The sequence below is a fragment of the Elgaria multicarinata genome, chromosome 19 (genome assembly GCF_023053635.1).
Source record: "Elgaria multicarinata webbii isolate HBS135686 ecotype San Diego chromosome 19, rElgMul1.1.pri, whole genome shotgun sequence".
In the NCBI taxonomy this organism is placed as follows: Eukaryota; Metazoa; Chordata; class Lepidosauria; order Squamata; family Anguidae; genus Elgaria; species Elgaria multicarinata.
The window spans coordinates 4,355,546-4,378,260 of record NC_086189.1 but is presented as its reverse complement, the minus strand read 5'-3'; the positions used below and the strand labels follow the sequence as shown (position 1 = coordinate 4,378,260).

Sequence of the window (22,715 nt, the reverse complement as noted above, 5' to 3'; positions counted from 1 at the left end):
TCAGAGGTGGCTCCTGTCTTTCTGGCTGAGCATGACAGGCCTGTTTGTATTGGTCCAGAATGCCTGGATCCAAGGCAGTCATGGAATCATGGACCTAGGGGAGTGTGAGACATTTGGCTGCAATGAACCCAGTGCTCTCCAGTGGCTTGTGTGCATAGCAATGCAGTCTTAATTGCAGGGCCAGATAGGACACACGCTGTGGGCCAAACGAGAGGGACATTGGGATGCCTTTACGTTTAAAAATGTAACGGTAAGAGGAGCTGCATGGGCACCCAAACTGAATCGGGGCCATGGCTCTTGGAGAGTCCCTTAAACACTCTCCCGCACTACGTTTCCAGTTTACGTTGCCCCTCCAGCAAAAGTGCTCTTTGTACCGCAGGGGGGAAACGTAATGGGCGCTCCACGTGCGCCGTTAACTGAGCAGCCCAGAGGTGAAGGCCAAGGCCATTCCGGAGTGGGCAGCTGCAGCTTCATCTAAGAGTGAGAGCTGCAAGCCCCACGCCCCACCCCGCAGGAAGCTTTGGGCTGTATTCCTTGGGAATGTCAGGAAGCAGCCAGGACTAGCTTTTTAAACTTGAGGATTTTGCTTTCCCTCTGCCAAGTTTAAACAAAAAAACCCTCCGGTGGTTTTGCAAAACTGGAAACAATTCATCATTAGCTAAATTATGTCTATGGAAAATAAATGCCTGTCCCGAGAATGTAAGGCATCCCCTGATTTCTACAGCCCAGTGACTTTCGTTAGCCAACGTGTCCCACATTGATTGATGGCGTTGAACAAAGCTCTTAGCTCAGATCATCCTCTGTCTTGCATCCATTTTTGAAAACTTCGAACACCACCATGGTTTGTCCTCGCTTTACTGACTCAGTGGTTGCCAGACGGGTTCTACAGCGCACGAGAGCAGGCATTGGCCCCAATCCAACGGTCCTGATGTGCATGCGATGGCTTGATGGAGTTCCAGTCAGTGACACTGAATGAGCAGGCTCCTGCTCCTCTTGAACCTCGCTGAAGCTTTGAACTATGGCTAAACTTCGATAAAATCCTATTTACAAATGTGTTCCTGTCCATGCCTTTCTGCTTCTAAACCTTTGAGCTAAAATTAATCTCAAAAACCTTCTGACAGCCTGGAAATGGAGTAATTTGAAACATGGGTGCTAAAATGTCATCTATGTCATTTCCCCCAGACATTTTGGGTTAAACACCTGATGCATTGACAAACAACCCCAATCCTAAAACAGCAAAGGATGGCTTCGATAAGTATTCCTGGCAAATACATAATTTGGTCTTGGCTATGGAACTCAGATTCTTCAAAATAATATGTTTTAATATTTTGTTTCTTTTATTTCTTTCTTCTTTTCTATTTTTTTTTTTAAAGCTCAAGTTGCTAGCCCTTAAGGCTGGGGAAAAAGGTGAAACTTGGTGGAACCTTGCTCAGGAGGCAGAGCAGATCTGAAGAACAGTTTCCAGTAACTGGGGTGGGCAAAGCATACGTTACATGCCTAGCTCTCTGTCTTTTCCTGGCAGAAACAGAAGGAATCATGCAAATATATGTAAATTGGCTTCATTTCCATAACTGATTCAGGGTGGGCTTGGCGGGGCTTTGGGAGCCAGGGTGATGCCCCCCCCCTCTCCTCTCACTTTTCAAAAGAACTGCTTGGATTAGCAATGCACTTCAAAACAAGAAGCACTTAAGATCGCTGTATAAGCTGGGTTAGGGGGCTGCAAACGGCAGAGACACCCGCTAACAGCCAGGGCCTCGCGAGGTGAGGCTGCCGGCTGTGGAGACCTGGCCAATTTTTTTTTCTTGAAAAAGAGCAGATTGTTTTCTTTGTAGCATGTTGCGATTGTGGATGTCTTGGTTGCCACGGCTAAAAATACCCTTCCGAAGAACAAACAGTCAGCCAGGACTCGATATTTATTTAAAAAGAGAGGTGGTGGTGGGGGGGAGGAGGAGGAAGAAGAAACGGAAAGGGGGGGGGGAAATGTAAAGCACTTTTTAAATTGTAAAACCAATGTCTGTTTTGTTACCTACTTTTACTGTTGTGCTTTGTAAATGTCTTATTTGTGTAATAAATAAAGTTAACGCAAGTTGAAGTGCTGGCACTTACATCAAGGAAACCGTGCGATTCTATTTTCTTTCGTTTCAGAAATGCTTCTGCAGAGTTATAATCCGACGACGGCCACCCGCCCCGTACTCTTTTGTTTAGAGCTCTGAAGCGCACGGCAAATCGGTTTTGTTCTTTCCTTGGCAAACCGGTTATTAAAAACCACCGCCCCTGAGCTCACCGTTACAACAGGCAATTGATACCCAAGCGCGGGGAGCAGGGATCCACTGTGGCTTGTGGGTGTAAATGCGACGGGTGTACAATGCGCGCCGAGGCAGCGAGTTAATTCTTTTGTGCTCACAGTATAAAAAGCCTAGTAGGTTGCACACCTCATGGGAATATTATAGTAAGTAGAGGGTGATTAGTCACACAATTTCCTCTTAACGCAGCTGATGAAGTGAGGGTTTTACGTTTTATTTTGTTAGAAAAGGTAACAAAAACTACTTTAATGGAGAAATTATAGGTGCTGGGTCCTCCTTGCACAGGGAAGCCAAAGGTTTCAATGGGGAGCTTTGCTCGCTGTTTCTTTCGAGGGGACCCCTCTCGCTCGGCCTAAAACCAATAAATTCGTCCCAGCCTTTCCGGCAGGTCCTCACAATCCACTCGTGTTCATCGTCATCTGAAGTGGGGTGGAGAAAAGAAAAGAGCATCAAAATAGATTTTTATTCAGACTGCTCACCTTGCCTCGTCAGATTTGGGGGGCACAGTTCTTGCTAGATGTTAGCAAAGATCAAATGAGTGGAGATGAGAGACAGAAAATTATCCAGACGTTACTGAAGGCATGGGAATGGGGAAAAAACACCACCACCCAGAATATTACGGAAGAATTTGGGGAACCCAGAACACATATCTGGCCTACTTACAATAAAAACTAAGCTGTATTTTGGGTGGCGTGTAAAAGTAACATTTACTAATAGTGCATGTTTACTCAGAAGGAAGTCCCACTGAGTTAAATGGAGCTTACTCCCAGGTAAGGATGTATAACATTGCGGTCTAAATATGCCTTTTAACTGCTCAATTAATTTAGGTCGTTTTACATACTGTCAAAACCTCAATATAGATGCCTTTGTTCAGCATATTTAAGGAAGTGTGAAAGAGAGAACATGATCAGATAATTGAAAAGTGCCACATGTTGCTAGAAAGAGAGGCCGTTCTTAACATTTTCATTTAAATGCTTTGAACCAAAAGAATCCCTTAAACTAATGTGCCTTTAACTTCTGGATGTGCCAATTAAAATTGGACCATGTTGGGTCATCAGCTAGAGTATTGCTTGATTTATCTGTTAAACCAATTTAAGGGTGAAGCCCTGCCGTTTTGTATTCCTATAAAACCAGATTGTGATCCTAGATTTATTGGCAATTAAGTCTCACTGAAGTCAATAGAACGTAATGTCTGCTGTTCTCAGATGGCGGCCTTAACGCGGGCGACATCATTAAAGTAGCTGTGCACGATAGCATTCTTCGCACGATTGATGTGTATGACATCATTCCTCATTCCTTCAACAATGTGCAGTTGGTGTGCAGTTGCACAGAATCCTAACGTATTTACTCAAGAATGCTGTCCCGTTAATGTCAACAGGACTTAGTTTCAAAGACATATGCTTAACGTCACGGCCTGAGTCAGGGCTGAACTACAAGCTATGTTAAATGCGTCAAGTGTAGCTGATCCTAACCTTTTTCTTTCTTTCTTTCTTTCTTTTTTTAACTTTAGTTTAACTATGCAGGCCACTGATCCAGAGTCAGGGGCAAGGAAGGTTAAATCGTTCTACCCAGCTGGTTTCTCCAACTAAATTGTCCACCCTGCCATGCAAGGGATAAAGAAAGGTGAAAGAAACCTCCATTAGTGCATACAGTGGTCCCAATCCAGATCAGGGCCACATGCACTTCTGCTAAAGTTTTTTTTAAAAAGGGTGTGTGTGTTATGATCAGCTATACCCTACACATTAACATAGAGTGTAGCTTAGCTATCAGGATCAACACAACAGGATAATGTATTTCAGGGCAAAATCCATCAGGCTGTTCTCCTGCACGAGCTGCAGAGCAATGAATGAAAACAGCAGTGCTCCCTTAGCAGGGCTCATGCTGAATAACCTCCCAGTGGAATGTTCTCAGTAAAAGTTAGTATTTATTTATTATATTTTTAAAACTGCCCAGTAACCTCAGTTGTATGGGTGGCGTACAAATTAAAAAACACGTTCAAATGCAAAATAGCCACAAAGCAATAAAGTAACATCCAACCAAGATGAAACAAGTCAGATAAAAAACAAGACATAATGGGCAGCAGGGATAAAACAGTGTGAAGATCTGAAAGTACTAAAAACAGTCCCTGAAACGCCAAGGACAATTACAACGGTCTTCACCGGGTGCTGAAATGACCAAACGTAGGCCCCAGGCGAAGCTCCCTGGGGGTGCCACAACTGTAAAGGCCCTGTCTTGAGTAGCCACCTGGAGAAGAGCCTCAGGCGAGTCCAGGAAGGTAAATGTGGGAAGAGACTCTCCATCAGGTAACCTATCCCCAAGCTGTTTCTGGCTTCAAAGCCTGAAGCCAACACTCTGAATTGGGCTTGGAAGTGACAGGCAGCCTGCGCAGAAGGTGATCCTAGCAGATCAATGTGACCGTATTGATCCATCCCCATGAACAATAGAACCTCCCTGGTTTGGGCAGAGTGACGCCTCCAGACTGTTTTCAAAGGCAGCCCCAACTGCAGTAATTCAATATATACCAGGGGAATGACAGTCCCCAACCCCGTGTGTACTTAACGCCGTACCCTAAAGAGAGCCGTGCCTTCTGAACCAGCGGCCTTATTTGCCACATCACTATTCACACCTTCCTGCAAGAAGCTCAGTGTTACACATATGAGGGCTTCCCCATTCTGTCTTTGCAACAATCCTGTGAGGAAGACCAGGCGGGGGTGGGGGGAGTGACTGGACGAAGGTCACCCAGTGAGCTTCGTGGCTGAACAGGGATCTGAACCCAGATCTCTGAGGGCCCAGCACTTAGACCACTATGCTGCTTCTAAACCTGCCTCCAGAATGACTGAGCTAGGCAGCCTGGCTGAGGTGACTCTCTTTGTGTGCACAGGAAAACTCCCAACTACTGCCGAGGGGTTGCCAAAGGGGGCTGCTGTTGTTGTTGTTATATTTCATAGAATCATAGAATAGCAGAGTTGGAAGGGGCTTGTAAGGCCATCGAGTCCAACCCCCTGCTCAAGGCAGGAATCCACCCTAAAGCATCCCTGACAGAGGGTTGTCCAGCTGCCTCTTGAAGGCCTCTTTCCCAGTACTGGGACTCAAGGTGGTTTACAAAATTAAAACATGTACAATTTAAACATATAAATATAAATTTACAAAAGTTAAAATAGAATTAAACCTACCGTAAAATTAAAAACACGTTAATTTTTTTTAAAAAAACAGTAACAGATCAAAAAGGGGGAGGGAATCCAATACATTAACGCAGGTCCAGCATAGTTCCAAAAGCCTGCTGAAACAAAAAGGTTTTGCCTGCCTCCGAAGCTGTTACACAGAGGGAGCCTGCCTAGCCTCCCTGGGAAGGGCGTTCTGGAGCCTTGGAGCAGCCACCGAGAAGGCCCTCTCCTGCGTTGGTGGGACTGAGAGAAAGGCCTGGTTAATCCCAAGTGACGTTAAGCGTGCCTTTCAAGAACCCCGGAGAAAAGCTGCAAAGTGTGGGATGTGGAACGCCAGAGACTCCCTTCGGATTTGACAGAGAGATCCCAACTGGAAGCTGAGTCCGCGTTTGCATTTCATGTCTGGCAAACCCTTTCGCCCACCTAAGAGGGGCAGTGGCTTCGACCGCGTGAATGATGGAAACGTGGGGACCGTCCATATGAAATGGCCACGTAAAGAGGCCATATGCCATTAAATGTCCGGTGCTGAAGGAGGCGACAACGAGTGAGGGCTAACGGCCTACAAGCCCTGTTTTTTGTGGGCTTCCCGGAGGCATCTACTCGGCCACTGTGGGAAGGCGGAGGCTGGCCTGGACAGGCCCTTGGGGCGCTTCTTGTCCTCTTAACTGGCATTGCCTGTGTCACAGAATCATCGAATAGCAGAGTTGGAAGGGGCCTACAAGGCCATCGAGTCCAACCCCCTGCTCGATGCAGGAATCCACCCTAAATGTGTCCTTGGCGCGCAGCGTCGCAGGGCTGCGGTGATGACGTGCAAAGCGTCCAAAGCCCGTTAGGAGCTAAAGAGTTAACCCGCGGGCTGAGCCTCCGACTTTGGCCACCCGAACGGAAGAGGCTGCCTGATAATCACTGTGGCTGCCGGGTATTTGAATCAGTGCAGCTGCAGCCTCTTCAGCGGTAACCCCTGAAACAAGACAAACTGGGTTTATTGTACTGAACGAGTTTCGAGACTCCGCCCTGATTGTTCGTAATTGGCGGCCAGGGCCTTAACAGCCTCTCGACCACCCTTTTTACACTCTACCTGACTGTGCAGCTAACAATTTAAATCACAGATGCCGTTCGGGCTTGGCGGCAGCTGCTTGTTAACCACGCCGGTCCCCTTGTGCCATCCCCGGCAGTTGCCGTAACCCCGCAACACCAGGGTGAGCGTGGAGAGTTGGGTTTCATCCATATTTAAAACGGAATTAAAGCCCGGAGTTTGATTAGCGCTCCCAGACGGCAAGTTGTAATTACTTTTTTTTTGCAAAGGCAATTGTTGGGCTATATTAATATGAGCACCAAAGCACATCTTCATCTTCAGATGTGATTTCCTCTTTTTTAAAAAAGTGGGGTGGGGGTGGGGAGAGAATACAAATACTCTTTAATCAGCTGGAAATTATCGCCCTGGTGCAATTAGGCAACTCTTCCTATTATGCCTGAGGATTGCATCAGAGCCCGCTTATTCTCTTAAAAGTGCATCCTTTTCCCATTGCCCCCTGATTGGCGGCCTCAATTCATGTCAAAACAGGAGCCATTGGGCTGGACATCTTTGAGAAACAAACGGAAGGAAAGAAAGAAAACAAAGGAAGGCAGAAGATCTGCATGGAAAGGAAAAATGGGCCACGGGCTCGTAATTGTGGTTGGCTCCCGAAATGGCAATTTGTTAATTTCCGCGTGTCCTGACGAAAATGCAGGCTGAGCTCCTAAGTGACCTGCTTCACAACTGCAAGGTAAGACTGGAGGGGTCTGCACCTAGGTAACCGTTGTACATTTTCGGTCTCTCCCCTGCCCCCATGTCCCCCCCCCACCACAGTGTAGGCCTTGTATCCTAGCACTGAAGGCACCAGCCAAGGTTAGCCAATTGAAGTGCGCTCTGGAACTGTGCCACGCGTGTCCCTGGCCCATGAGAACAGGCTGCAGCCCACCAGAGGTGGCGGCGTAGGAGAGGCTGCTTTCATCATCTCCGTTTTCCATCTTCTGCCCTTATTCCCCCAAGCTGTTTGCCACTGACAGAGTAGCACGGAGAGCCACTGATGTGCCAAAGCATGGAAGCTATCAGCGGGACCTGGGTTTCAACGCCTAGTAGAGCAGGCGTTGAGAAAGACCCGCGACAAGCGTAGCAGTAAAAGGGAAACAACGGCAAGAGCCCAAGATGTTCTAAATCACCCCCAAGGGGTGCACAGATGTCAAAAGAATGTACAAAGGCCGACCCAGTTTTCCAGGAAGCTGGTTCCAGATGCCGGGTTCTCCCAAGGTTTGGGAGATTTTGCAAATGCAATGCATGGTCAACGCGCAATCCTGACAGAGATGCCGCTTTCCTCGGGGGGCGCTTAAGACTGTATCCCACCTGATGAGGGAAGGAATGGCTTTACTGGAGAGGTGCGCTAGTCAAAGGCATGTGGCACTACACGAACCGTTCAGAGTGAGGCCACTGCGTTTGAGCTCCGCCCAAAAGTACAGCCCAGCGGGAGACAAGACAGATCAGATCCGTTGGCACGATTCAGTAGGGAATTCTTCTGCGCAAGCCCAGCCCTCCCTGCAGTGTGAAGGGCGGTCATATCACCTGGGCATCAGGTGCTGCAGAGCTCAGAGTCAGAGCCCCATTGGTCAGGCACCAGTTCCTTGCTCTCTGACCCACCAGCAACACTGGTTAGAAGAGGGAATTGCAGCCAATTCAAGCTGGAGCATGGGAGGCCAGACTACTCCTGGATGTCCTGACTAGGCGTGAAGCCCAGGGGAAGTGGACAGCAACATGGCACTCAATGTTTGTTCTGGGTTACACCAGGAATTTGGATAACCCACAATAGAAAGTGCTGTCTGGTGCATTTTCCTATAAGTAGCTGTTGTCCCAGCAAAGGACTGCAGCCATCCGTGGCCTTAAGATGGCTGGCAGAGCTTGGCCTTTCAGCAGCTCCATCCCTGTTGGATGCTGACTGCATTTCTTAAAGGCTGTCTGTTTCTGCAGTCTCATGCTCCTGTATGGCTGTGTAACATTTCAGGCTGTGGGTTTTCCGATGGTGCTCTGTGATGTGGTTTGGGTTGCAGAGTTCTGCTAGGAATCAGATCTGGAGCAGGGGTCAGGTTAGGTCAGGTTTCTCAAGAAGCAAGATAAAAAGAGATCAGTACTACAGAAAGCTCTAAGGGGGCCTGGAAGCCAGACGGGGTTATCTCCATGTTACTCCAGCAAGGATCAGAGCAAGACTGAGGTTTAAATAGAAGTGCTGCTGGATTTAGACTGGTTGGCCCCTCCTCCATGCTTTGTCTTTTAAAGGGGCCTGGCCTGTTTTAGCAATCTCAGGCTGTGATTATGTGTGTGTTGCTGTGACAGGCTAGTTTCCTCACGGCCTGACCCTTCAGAATCTGAGGACAGTAACGCAACCTCCTCTGGATGCAGGGGAGCTGATCCCTGGAGACTTTCTGGAGAATTAAGACCCGGGGTGGTGGTAGCTTCATGATGCCTTTCTGATGTCTTCTCCCTGAACCGTTAACTGTGGAGCCTACTCCTCTGAGGACAAGGGGCCAGGGTTCTGGACCGTGAAGGACAGGAGAAGCTGCAGGGGAGTTAGCCACAGGGTCCTCCTCGGAATAATGTGGATATTCAGAACCAGGGGACAGGATTACTGGCAAGGGAGAAATCAAGTGACCCCAGGTAACCAATCCCCGACTGCTTCCTGCTATCAAGTTCCGAGATCTGCTAAATACTTTCAATCTCGGCAACATGTCTCTGAGGAAGGAGGGAGGGGCTTGGAATAATGAAAAAGGGCTTTAAGCTAAAATATCTGGGGCCTCTTTTGCCTTTGGCCCTGCCCACTACTGAACTGTGAGCTCCGAGGGCAGGGCCGGTGCCAGACTATTTTGCTCCCTAGGCAAGTGAGCTGCTTTCACCCACCCACATCCACCCCAGCATACCTGGGCGCAGGACGCCATCTCACCTGCCCAGCTGAAGCGAAGCCAGGACGCTGGGGTGGCTTCGGAACGGTGCACCCAGCTGGAAGCTGCTCTGGGAGAGTGACTTCTGGGTGCACCATTCCGAAGCCGCCCGCCCGTCCCCCCACCCCAGCATTCTGGCTTCGCTTCGGCTGGGCGCCCACCCAGCTGAAGTGAAGCCAGGATGCTGGGGTGGGGGTGGATGGGCATGGCTTCACTTCAGCTGAGTGGGCGCCCAGCCGAAGCGAAGCCAGGACGCTGGGGTGGGTGGCCGTGGCTTCACTTTGGCTGGGTGGGCGCCCAGCCGAAGCGAAGCCAGGACGCTGGGGTGGGGTGGGTGGGCGTGGCTTCACTTTGGCTGGGTGGGCGCCCAGCCAAAGCGAAGCCAGGATGCTGGGGCAGGCGGGCGGCTTCGGAACGGCGTGCCCGGAAGCCGCCCTCTCAGAGCCGCTGTGGGAGAGCGGCTTCCGGGTGCGGCGTTCGGCGCCCCCTTACCTTGGCGCTCTAAGCGGCCGCCTGAGTAGCCTCTATGGTAGCACCAGCCCTGCCCGAGGGCTCTCCGCAATGGGGTTTAGACCATGGGCTGAAAGAGGCTCCGCAAACCTGTCCTAAGGATTTTGCTTCTGAAAGTGAAATGTGGTGTATTTGAGCTGAACACATCTGATTTACTTCTTTAAAAAATGTATTTATCTGGGAACTTCCTTGTCCCAGAAAGGATTAAAAAAATAAATTAATTAAGGACATGATGGTGGTTTTCAGGACTCTCCTGATAAAAAAAAAATAAGAGCCCCAGGGCCGTGTCTGGCCTCTGAAACCCCAAGGCTGACAAGAAGTGGAAACTTAGACGTGCTCAGTGCAGGACAACCACAAGCGGCATTTTAGCCTCGCGTTTCCACTTAACTTTGTGCAATTACAAATTGCCCATTAAAAGGAACTTTCCAGCCGGGATGATTTTTTTTTTAACGTTTCTTAATCTTATGCAACGCAGTTGACCACAAGCTCCGAGGAGGCTTGTATTGCAATCCTCTAAGTATCCACCGCGGAGAGCTAAAACCCAAACACTGCCTTGTTATTCTTGGCAAGCGGAAGATTTGGAATTTAAGCCTTTGCAGGTTTCATAGCAGTAATTATTTTAGGGCCTGGAGGAAACCACAAGGATTTAGATCTCAGCCAAAGCCTGTGGCTCCTTAAACACATGGCCACTGCCTTATACTGCGATGGGCCACTGGTTGCCCAGTACTGACTACCTGGATTAGCGGCTGCTTTCCAAGGTCACAGGATGAGGCCCAACATCCTTTTAACTGGACATACCAGTAAACCAGGAACATCCCATGTTGAAAGCATGTGCCCTCCCACTGAGCTGGGGACCTTGCCACAGCGGGTCTTCCACCGGCCAGACCAGAACTGTCCAAAAAGAAGCTGAGAGCAGGAAAGAAGCTGAGGCCGGGGTGGGGTGGGGTGGTGGGGAAGCCCTCTGGCCACCATAGCTGTAAAGAGCTGCTTCAAAGCAGAGATTGCCTCTAACGTTGCTTGGGACAGGTAGCTTAGTATCTCTCTTGTCTTCCGTGTGATACACATTGGAAGGGGTGTTGGTATTTCAGCTTAGGCTATGCCCTGATCTGCACAGAGGTAGTCTGGCTACAGTTATGCATGCATTATATTTGGGGCTGACTTTAAAAATGGTCTCAAAGCTTCAGCCGGTCCAAAATAGGGCAGCAAGACTGTTAACGGGGAGTAGCTTATGAGTCCACATCACACCAGTCCTTTTCCAACTTCGCTGGCTGCTAGTCCAGGTCTGGGTCCGATTAAAGCGCTGGTATTAGTATTCAGCCCTAAATGGCTTGGGGCCAGGTTATCTGAAGGATCGTCTCCTCCCATTTGTACCTGCCCAGACCCTAAGATCATCTTTAGGGGTGCCCCTCTCTGAGCCCCTGCCAATGGAAGTGAGGCAGGTAGCTAGCAAGAGGAGGGCCTTTTCTGCTGTGGCACCCTGGCTGTGGAATGAGCTCCCTAGAGAGGTTTGCCTGGCACCTATGTTGTAAATGGAGAGGAGGAGGATTATGTATGCCACCTTGGAGGAAATAAAGGCGGGATATAAATGAAATAAATAAATAAAATACTCCTTCCATTGCCAGGTGAAGACTTTTTTATTTTCCCAGTATTTTAGCATTTTATCATCCTAGTCTTTTAGCTCTGCTGTTTTAAATCTGTATTGTAAATCTGTATTTCAAATCACTGTCTTGCTGCTCAGTTTTATTCTGGTTGCACTTTTATATTGTGGATTTAAGCTTCCATATTTTATATTTTACACCATACCTTACGGTTTTAATTTTTGCGAACCGCCCAGAGCGCTTCGGCTATTGGACAGCATAGAAATGAAACGAAATAAATAAGTGTCATGTTCCATTTCCGCTCCTCACCAAGTCTGCTCACTTCCCCAGGGAGGCCCGCTTTCAGAACCACTCAGACGTAATGGCACCACACAGGTGTATGTGCCGCCAGAAAGATGAGCCGGCAGAAGACAAGGGGAAAAGACGCCGAGCAGAGAATAAACATTCTGAACTCCTGAGTGCCTTGTTTGGGCCCCTTGACATCTCCAGGATCCTTCAACTACAAATACAGCACAGCCCCGGTCCTCGTGGTTCTAAATAAAGGGCCAAAAGAAATGGGAACCCAGCAGGCCCTGGTCGCCATTCCGAGACGAAGAGAATATCATCATGAAGAATCTCAACGGCGGGGCCTTCTCTGTAGCAGCACCCACCCTCTGGAAACCCTCCTTCGTGCAGTTTGGGAGGCGGAAAATGTAAAATGTCCTAAAAACGTATCTTTTTAGCCTTCCATGGACTGTAAGTTATTCTGGGTTTTTGTAATTTTTAAAGTTTTAAGTTTTAATTTGGATTGTTATATTATGGTTTAAACTGCCAAGAGAGCCTAGGATGTTTGGGCAGTATAAAGATGTAATAATTAATAAATAAATAAAATAAGGTGCTTTACCCCCAGATCATTATTCCCAACTCTGACTTTCCCAACTCTCTCCGGGATTTTAGGCAGGGCTCTTTTCCAGCTTTACCTAGAGGCACTGGAAACTGAACCTGGAATATTTTGCATGGTGTTCTACCCCCGCGCTGCAGCATTCGTGTCCTGCTCGTGGGTCCCTGGTGGACAGCTGGTTGGCCACCGTGTGAACAGAGTGCTGGACTGGATGAACCCTTGGTCTGATCCAGCAGCGCTCTTCTGATGTTCTTTACAGTCCCAAGTTCCTGGTTTCACTCTATTCGGCCCTGGTTAGGCCTCATCCAGAGTACTGCATCCAGTTCTGGGCACCACAATTCTAGAAGGACGCAGACAAGCTGGAGCGTGTTCAGAGGAGGGCAACCAGGATGATCGGGGGTCTGGAAACAAAGCCCTATGAAGAGAGACTGAAAGAACTGGGCCTGTTTAGCCTGGAGAAGAGAAGATTGAGGGGAGACATGAGAGGTTTCAATACTTGAAAGGTTGTCACACAGAGGAGGGCCAGGATCTCTTTATGATCTTCTCAAAATGCAGGACACGGAATAACAGGCTCAAGTTACAGGAAGTTAGATTCTGGCTGCACATCAGGAAAAACTTCCTGACTGTTAGAGCAGTACGACAATGGAACCAGTTACCTAGGGAGGTTGTAGTCTTTCCCACACTAGAGGCCTTGAGGCAGCTGGACAACCATTTGTCAGGTATGCTTTAGGGTGGATTTCTGCACTAAGTGGGGGATTGGACTTGATGGCCTTATAGGCCCCTTCCAACTCTACTATTCTATGATTCTAAGTTCAGTCTCTGCTGGCATCTCCAGTTAAAAAGGATCTGAGGAGCAGAGCCTTGAACGTGACCTCCCCATGCCAGAGAGCTACGACCAATTGGCTCCATAGGTCGGAAAGGGCCAGTAACTCAGCTGCAGAGAACACATTCTGGCTTTATTTATTACATTTCTATACTGCCCAATAGCTGAAGCTGTCTGGGCGGTTTACAAAAATTAAAACCACAAAATACAGCATAATAAATAATAAATCCTTTGCCCCGTTGTAAGTTCAGTTCTCACAAGCTTCGGAAACAGGACATGGGAGCAATGGCTTTTTAGAAACCCACGTCGTGTTGTTATGGTATGGATGCAGAAGGGGCCCAGGTTCAATTGCCAGCAACTCCAGATACATATAGAGAAAAAGGTTCAGGTGACAGGCAATGGGCAAGTCCTCGCTCTGAAACCTTGGGAGAGGCCTGGGCTCTCCTACTCTGTCCATCTGGGCAAGTCAGCCTTCTCCAACCTGGAAGCCCTCCAGAAGTTTTGAAATTCAACTCCCAGGCAACATGGGTGGTTTCTGGGAATGCTGGGAGTCGTCGTCACAAACTTCTGGAGGGCAGCAGGCTGGGGGAGGCTGGGGGAGGCTGGGGGAGGCAATACCGGCCTTGACAGACACATGCTTTGATTGTGTCTAATAAGGGCTTCCAAGGTTCCTAAGCCACACAGTGGTGCTTGTTTACGCATTGAACTGTCTTCCCGACATCTGAGCACAGCCAGAAAATGATCAATGAATTGACAACACATTATATCCCATTTTAAAGAAAACCTAACCACGTCCCATCTCCTCCAGTTTATACGATGGAAACTAGCGAAACAATTGGCACAATTTGTTTTGTTCCGTGCCCAGGAGCAGAGACTAAAAGTGCTCACAATTAATCCCTGCAAAAGCTGAACATTCTTGCAAACAGGTCTGGCGCCCGTTCCTTGAAGAATACACTGATTACCAACAATTTCTCAGGGCTCGCCACAAACATTATGCCTTTTGTTGTGCGAAAAGGAAAAAAAAGGAGGGAAAAAAGAAGAAGCAGAATCAACCATCTGGCAAATGCCCTGGAGCTGAAATCTTTCACATGGCTTATAATTCACAATGATTAAATATACAAAAGGGGGGGAAAAAAACAGAAAAAGGAAAAGAAAAAGGGAAAAAAAGAGTCATAGCATAGCATTTTTGAAAGAAATAATAAAAATAAGCAGCGAGGGACTTTCACTGCTTGATCAAAACCCAATGCCTTTAGTTTCGAAAGTATCTGAACAACTACATTTCCCCCCCTTTTCTGGAGAGCAGTTAATAGTTTCAGTTTGTAGGAGGTGGCCGTCCTCTGAATTTGGAATCGCAAGGAAGAAAAAGGCGACTGTCACATAAACGGCTAAATTGTCCTGTGTGTTTCAAGGGCCACTTTTCAGCTCTGCTTTCTAAAGACACAGGTGTGCACTCTGGAGCTGCTGGAGGGGGCGAAGGCAGGCGCCAGCCCAGGCACGGCAGAACTAAGGCTTCGGCCGTGGCATCGCAAACACCCGCGTGGTGAAGCCAAGGGTCTCCCACCTTGGAATGCGGGAGCAAAAGCAGCCATTCTCCGGCTCAGACAGTGTGGGAGGGCGAGAGGTGGTAGCCACGGTGGAAGGACACTTGTGTCCCCTTGGGGGCACAGCTACAGGACGCTCCGCTTTGGGGAAGGGGGTGTAGCTTAGTGCCAGAGCTGCTGCTTTGGCATGCTGAAAGCAGCAAGCCCAGTCACCAGCATCATCTCCTGGCTGGGTTTGGGAAAGAAGACCTTCTTTGGCCTGAAGTTTTGGTGAGAGCCGCTGCTGCTAGGCAACTGAGCGCCTTCCAGATGTTTTGGACGACAACCTCTAGCACTCCCAACCATTGGCAGTTTGGGGCTGATAGAGGAGTTGAAGCCCCAAACATCTGGAAGGCACCAGGTTGGGGAAAGCTGGTGTAGGCAATACCGATGCAGACGGCCCCGAGGTCTGAGCTGGGATATGGCAGCTTCCAATGTCCCCTGCAGGTCCCGTCTGAGGTCTTCCCGTCCTCTGCTTTTATCTCATCGACGCTCCATTCTCCAAAGCATCCCTGCCTGTCTGACTCTGTCCCCATTTCATGCCTACTGCACGGAGCCTGTCTTCTCCCTAGTCTCTCTATGAATCTGTTTTCTATCCTAGTCCAACCAACCTTTCCCTTTTTTTGGAGGAGCTGCATGGTCTGTCAGCCTTCAGTTGCTGAAGCTTCCTCCTCAGAAGTCAGAATGTTTATGGACATTCTGCGACATCACAGCCACTTGGGTAACGGGACATTTTAGACATTTTCTGTGACACACGCAGAGGCAAATATACATGGAAAGGTATTCAACTGTAGCGAAGAGCCGCTCAGGATTTGATTTCTTCTGTTTAGAGCAATGGCTTCCCTTCTCCAGTAAGTGCTGCTGTCTGGGCTCTCCTTACACAACCTTGTAAGAAGCTCAGCGATGTCAAGGAGGGGTGGCAGGGAAGAAAGCCGTGGAGAGAGGGAGGCCTCCTCGAACCCAGCTTTTTAGGAAGATGGTATCATTTCAGCAAACCTGCCGGGGATTTTTGTGTGTGTGTGTGTGGGGGGGGGGAGGTGCTGTTGTTTTTTTGCCAGAGGTTTCTGAATGCTTCCTGCCATCTGCTTTTGATGCTTCCAAGACCTGGCCAACAGCCTGACGGGGTTTTCCTGCCTTTCCTGTAAAGGAGCAGTCCTGGATCCGTTCCCTCTCGCTCCCGACCTCGTCCTCGGCTTCTTTCGCACACAGCCCGGCTATTTACCCGCCTATTTTGTCACCTCTGTGGCCTTCAGCTTCGAACGACTTCTCTTGGGGCTACTGGAGTTCCTCTGATGTCAGGCGAGCCCTGGATCTTTCAATTGTGTCGATGCCCCGAAAGGAAGGGATGGACGCTGGAGCTGCATCCCTTCTTCACACCCATGTTCTCAAAACAGAGAAGAACCTGGGGGCCCGCCTGGACGCTCGGCCGACAATTGCTCGGCCAAACGGGTCGCGTACAATGGGCCATTTCATCGGGGCTGATACGGTTGATAAGTTTATAGTAATAAAACCTAACAAAGGAGAATTCAAAGCGGAGATTTTTTAAAAAAAAGACAGACAGAAAGAAAGAAAGAAAGAATTGGAATTCCTAGGCGTTCCCGCCTGGGCTGATCTGTCTAGGTTCCTGTGTTTTGGGAAAGCGCGTGCTTATCGTACCCATCAGCAGAGCCGCTGCGTTCCAATATTTCTGGGCCGGTGCCAACAGTAGCTATTTAGATCAGTGTGTATTTGGAAGTAGAAGACACTCCGCAAATCCTCTTGCGGGGTGGGAGGGTGGGCAGACAGCATCTATTGCAGCCTTCTCAACCTGGGGCCCACCAGAAGTGCCCTCCAGGGACTTATGGGTATTGTAGTCCAACACATCTGGAGGGCACCAAGTTGGGGAAGGCCACTCTATTATGCACCTTTCAGAACAAAAGCTGCTAAGAGCTGGTCAGAGACCCAGGTCCACATCCCTGCTTAGCGTAGCCCCTCACAGAGTCGCAGGTAACTCTTAAAGTAGCCTCCCTTGATCTGCGTTGGACTTCAACTCCCACCAGCCCCAACCAGTATGGTCAATGGTCAGGACTGCTGGGAATCATAGCCCAAAACACTTGGTGGCCACTGCGTTAGCGCACTAGCAAAAGGGGGCTATTTTGCTTTAAAATAGCCCCCTTTGACTGCCAGATTTCAGTGTAAAACGGAACTTTGGGATTTTAAAAGCAGGCTTTTTTTTCTTGCTGCTGCCACCAATGTCAACCATTGTGGTATAGTGGTTAGAGTGTTTGATTAGGACTGGGTGAGGCTTGGGTTCAGATTCTACCCTCAGCTATGCAACTCCCTTGGTGACCTTGGGCCCCATGTACACCACTGTAAGTTTCTTGGAGGAAAGGCGGGACATAAATTTAAAAATAAACATTGTAACAACAACAACAACAACAACGGCTTGCTTTTTCAAAGTTACAGGAATGTACCCTTCTACGATCTGGAGCAAACAAATGGTTTTCTGCATTCCCCATTTTCTAGCCATGATATTAATATGGGGGTGGGGTGGAGATGGGGCTGGGGCTGGGTTGAGGCAGGATGTATAGATCTGTTTGGCAAAGTGAGTTTTAGTCAACAAACTGTTCCACAAAACAACACAAACAGCGTTCTCAATCCTGTTCTCCTCGCACGGCCCAAGATGTCGGCTCACACGTAACACCAAACCGACGAGGACAAGCCGTGCGCTTGCCCCTTCTCCCCTCTCTACACCCCACCCCCTCAATCCTCACCTTGCAACATCTCGTTCACCTTCAATAGTTGTTCCCCAGTTTGAGGCAAACTATAGTTTACTGTAAAGTGAGAATGAGCAAGCCACGGTGTGCTCTTGTATGTTCCCATGGCTTTTGACATTTCAAATTGTTATCACAGGGGGCAATTCTGGGTCCCGGAGAAGGCCCAGCAATAAGAATGACAAGGCAAGCACATGCTATAATCAGATAAAAGGAAGGGCTTTATCACACAGCACATTGTTAAACTATGGAACTCACTACCACAAGATGTGGTGATGGCCACCAATCTGGATGGCTTTAAAAGGGGGTTGGATAAATTCTTGGAGGAGGAGAATATTGATGGCTACCAGCCCTGGTGGTTATGTGCTCCTTCCAGTATCTGAGGCAGGAAGCCTGTATAAACCAGTTACAGGGGAACATGGGCGGGAGGGTGCTGTTGCACCTACATCCTTCTTGTGGGTCCCTGGCCAACAGCTGTTCGCCCCTGTGTGAACAATGTGCTAGATGGACCCTCGGTCTGATCCAGCCTCAGGGCCCTTCTGATGTCCTTATATCGCACTGCCGACCCAACCAACAACAGCATACCTGCATTCCTCAGAAACCGGTGTTGGTAATCGACAACCACTCTGGTCTTGGGATTATAGAAACCGTCGCCACAGTCATAGCAACCTGCCGGGATGGTCCGAGGAGGGTCTAAGTTCGTAAGCTGGGAAATGCCTTGAAAGTGATAATAGATCAATAACAAAATATGAAACAGTCAACTTAAAAAGATATCCAAGCCTTCGAAGCAGAACATCTATAATGAACAAACAATCATTTACACCAGAGATCCTGACCCAAAGCCTTCTGGGGCTCCAATGGTCACTTGGTTCTCCTTGTCGGCAGAGGCGCCTACGTTCATTTCAAGGATGAGGAAAAGCCCTCTGCCTCTCAGGTGTGGACTGGAGCTGCTCGCTCAGGGCACTGGGCTGTGCGCTGGAGGAAACACAGTGACGGGGACTGGCTGCCCGTGGGCAGCAGAAACACAGGTATGGGAGAAAATGGCGATGATGGGGAAGGAAGAGGTAGAGCAAGGGTCCCCAACGCCGTGACGGCCATCACCGCTGCCTCGGCGGGGACCTCAAACGAAGGTCTCCATTCCCTGCCTTCTTCACGGTTCATTTCTAACGAAAGGCTTGAAAAACGTCGGGGTGCCGGGGTCTCTTTCCTGTTCCTGAACGAACCGCTGATCAGCTGTTCAGCGGGCAGGAAAAGGAAAGAGCTGTTTTCTGGTCCGCCCAGTCTTCTTCCTCCTACACGGACCTTTTCCGTTTCCTCGCTATCTCGTCACTCCCGGCCTTTGGCCTTGCCCTTTCTCTCCACTCAGCCCCTTTCCTCACTCTTTCCCTCCTTCCTAGCCTTGCCCTTTCTCTCCCACTTGCCCCTTTACCCTGCTGTTTCTCTCCACTCCTAGCCTCTAGCCTCTAACCTTGCTCTTTCTCTCCTGTTGACCTTTTGGCCTCGCTACACCCCCTCCCTCCCAGCCTGCATCTTGGCTATTTCTCTCCCTCCACCTCTTTGCCTACCCAGGCTGCCACGATGTGACTAGCCACACCCTCCATGGGAGCCACTTTGTGAAGGTGTCCACCGCAGTTTGTCAAATTCCCAAACGTGCCCATGGGTCCAAAAAGGTTGGGGAACTCTGGGGTAGAGGCCTATTTGGCTACTTGCTTGCTAACCTCAGTAGGCATGCTGGCTCACTGGCCATCTGCTGAGGCTACTGAAGTCAGCAGCCGCAGCCCTTCCAGCAATCTCTAACAGAGGGGGAGGGAAGCGAGGCCATTCCACCACCCCACTGAAAGATGACTTCATTTGCCCCCTCTTCCCTCTCCATCCCGTTTTCCTTGGGTGTTGTGTCTTTTCAGGTTGTAAGCCAGTGGGCAGGGACTCGTTTCAATGATTGTATGGGAGCTTTTCTGGCTAAGCAGTGGGATAAAAAATCCTTTAAATAAAAGAAACAGTGTTCATCTAAACATTTAACTGAAGCGGTACCTGCTGGCTTCAGACCCTTGCAGATTTCTGTATAAAACCTTCTGTCATAGCCGTCGCAGTAATGCCATTTTTCAGCTTGGTACTCCAAACCGTCTGCAAAGGTGTATTTCCCCTGTGAGGGCAAAGGTTAAGAACATAAGAATGGCTCCATCTAGCCCCAGCATCCTGCTTCCGCACGGGACAAGCAGATGCCGCTGGGAAGCCCACAAACCAAGATCCACTGGTTGCGTTCCAGTTTAAAGACACCCCAACGCTTCCCATCTCCCCAAGGTAAATGCTATTTCCTCATGTTCACAAGAATGTGCTGTCGCTTAGACGGCTTGGAGAATGGGAGCTATCAAACAACATAGCAAAACTGCAGAGAAAAGACAAAAGAGCTGGTCGGTAAAGAGAGAAATCTAGACAAAAACAGCAGAAAGGCAATTCAGAGGTGGCCAAGCGACAATGGGCACAAGAGAACAGGATGGACTTTGCCTGGTGCCTGAAAGTTGACAAAAGAGGCACTGCAACATGACACCTAAGGAGAGAGATCCATAAGTTGAGTACCACCACAGAAAAGGCCTGCTGTCCAGCACCCATTTGCCTCGCCTCTAAATTTGGGGATACTGGGAGATGGGCCTCCACCTTGGAGGAAAGGACTTTTTTTCTGTCTGAACATGCATAGGATTGTAGGACGTTTTTTCCATCTATACATGCATAGGATTGTAGGACTTTTTCCATCTATACATGCATAGGATTGTAGGATTTACCCCCCCCCCTGCCCGTCTATAAATGCATAGGAATTGTAGGACTTTTTGCTGTCTGAACATGTATAGGATTCCACCCTAGTTGAATAAAACAAGGAATGTTCCTGTGGGAGAAGGTGGCTCTTTAGATATGCTCATAGCAGTACCTCTATGGAGATCCCCTGGTCCCAGGTCCCTTCGTATTTGCTTCCGCTGGGGAAGAACAAGGTCCCTTTACCATGAAACATCCCGTCTTTCATCTCACCAACGTACTTGGTTTCTGTCGGGAGGGTGTAAGTGCCCATGCCTTCCAACCTGTAGAAAGCCCGGAGAGAGAACCTGAAGCAGTGGATTTCATGCATTCATTGAGTTAAAGCAGTTTTACCCTGCTCCTCAGCTCAAAAAACAAACACACACCAGGCTCTGGGGCTGAGCTAGTATAACTTAAGTTCCAGTCTTATCTAAGTAGGACTAACACTGGATACAACCCAACAATACTCCACACCGAGTAATTACCCAGCAAGAGTGGTTGGGTGTCTGCTGGGCTTTTTTAAAAAACAAAAAATATACAAAACAATACAAACCTTACCAAAATACAACAACACATGAATACAGAATAAAACACATGGACATAAAATTCTTATAGTGCAATCCTGTGCATTTTAAGACATGAAATATGCCCTAAAATTCCCAGCATCCCCCAGCCAGCCATGTTGTCTGGGGAATGCTGGGAGTTATAGAACTTTTTTTCTGTCTAAAAAGACATGCACAAGATTGCACCTTTAATCTCCCTAGTTTTCCAAACTCCCGTAATTCACAAGGTACATAACAAGCCATTATCCACATCGGAAATGAACACTGATAAGGCAAAAGCTCTATATTCATTAATATCCAGATTAGATTGTAAATTTTAAAAAGCCATCCAAAGTTGTTCTAATTTTTGTTTTTCTTGTTGGGAAGGTGAGCTACAAATCAAAATAATGTAATAAATAGGTGAACAAATTTTATTAATTTAATCATTGAGGCAATGTATCCTATTTTATGAATCCATTCCTTTCATGAAGGAATGCTAGTTAATCTCCATTTGATGACTGCAACTAATTTTGCAGCTGTTTAAAAGATGACCTGCCAATTCCACAAGCTCATTTCTTCCAACACCTGCAATACTACCTGTACACTTACCTAGGAGTAAGCTCCACTGAACTTACTTCTGAGTAGACATGGGTAGGATTGTGCAGTAAGATACCCAAGGAAGATGTAAACAGGTGTCTTTTTTCATGCTGTTTTTTGTACTTTCTGGCTGTGTGAATTCCTTCTCTTGCAACACCCATCAACTTTTACCATTGGCTATGGTGATTGGGGTTGATGGGAACTGCAGTCCAACAACCTCTGGAGTGTGTGTGGGGGAAACTACATGTCAGGAACTTTCCTGATATATTAAGACAGAGGCCTGGTTTGCACATAATGGCAACCCAAAGTAAAGCTTGAAGTTGGGTTGCCATTATGTGCAAACCCTGCAACTATGGTTTAATTATGGGTTAACCATGAACAACCCAGAGTTCACAACGCAACAACAAACCATGGGTTCTCTTCCTGAACTTCTTGAGGTTAACAAACCAGAGTTAAACCATAGTGCAGTGATGACACGTAACAACCCAGTGTACATGTAAATATAGGTTGTTGTTGAATCCTGGGTTGTCGTTACGTGCAAACCGGTTCATCTACTCCCATGCCATCCCTGTGTGGAGTTTATATATGTTCCTATGTATTTAATTTCCCCCAATTTATTTATTTAATTATACTTTTATACCACCCAATACCTGAGTCTCTCTGGGCAGTTCACAAAACAAATCTTAAAACACCCATAAAATGCAAACACATTATCAAACATAAAAACCCGGAAAAAAATTGAAACAGCAGCATAAAAGTAAAAAACTAGCAGCTGTAGAAAAATAATCGATTTTTAAAATAAATAAATAAATAAATAAATAGCTTCAGATTTCCCGCGAGAATAATGCCATGACTAAAACGTCATTGCCACGTAGACACGGGAGATGCATAGTTCACACGTGCAATTATTATTTTTTAACACCGGTGTCATTTTTCGGGTGGAGGTGTTTGTTGAACTCGCTCCCTCCCCACCTGCCGTTGACGCGGTTCCCCCGGTAAAAGCTGCCCGTGTAGTTCATGGTTGCGGCCGGCGACTAGGCCTCGTCAAGCGGCCGTCACCACGGCAACACGCCGCTCGGAGGCAGGGCGGGGGCAGAGAGAGAGAAGAGATGGGGAAGGGGCGGGGCCAACGCGGCGAGCTATATGAGGTGAAAGAGACCTCTCTTGGCCACGCCCCTTAATCCTCGGGGGGAGGGAGGAGAGCGCATGCGC

General features: G+C 48.3%; 1 protein-coding gene across 1 annotated transcript; it reads right to left on the bottom strand.

Annotated features, from left to right (window-relative positions):
- Window positions 1-2,515: 2,515 nt before the first annotated feature.
- Window positions 2,516-22,544, bottom strand: MORN5 (MORN repeat containing 5). Its single transcript, XM_063144716.1, has 5 exons — window positions 22,476-22,544; window positions 20,501-20,648; window positions 19,609-19,720; window positions 18,163-18,294; window positions 2,516-2,722 (listed from the first exon to the last, which is right to left on the bottom strand). The coding sequence occupies exons 1-5, from the start codon at window positions 22,520-22,522 to the stop codon at window positions 2,544-2,546; spliced, it is 618 nt and encodes a 205-aa protein (XP_063000786.1). The 5' UTR covers window positions 22,523-22,544; the 3' UTR covers window positions 2,516-2,543.
- Between the last annotated feature and the right edge of the window lie 171 nt (window positions 22,545-22,715).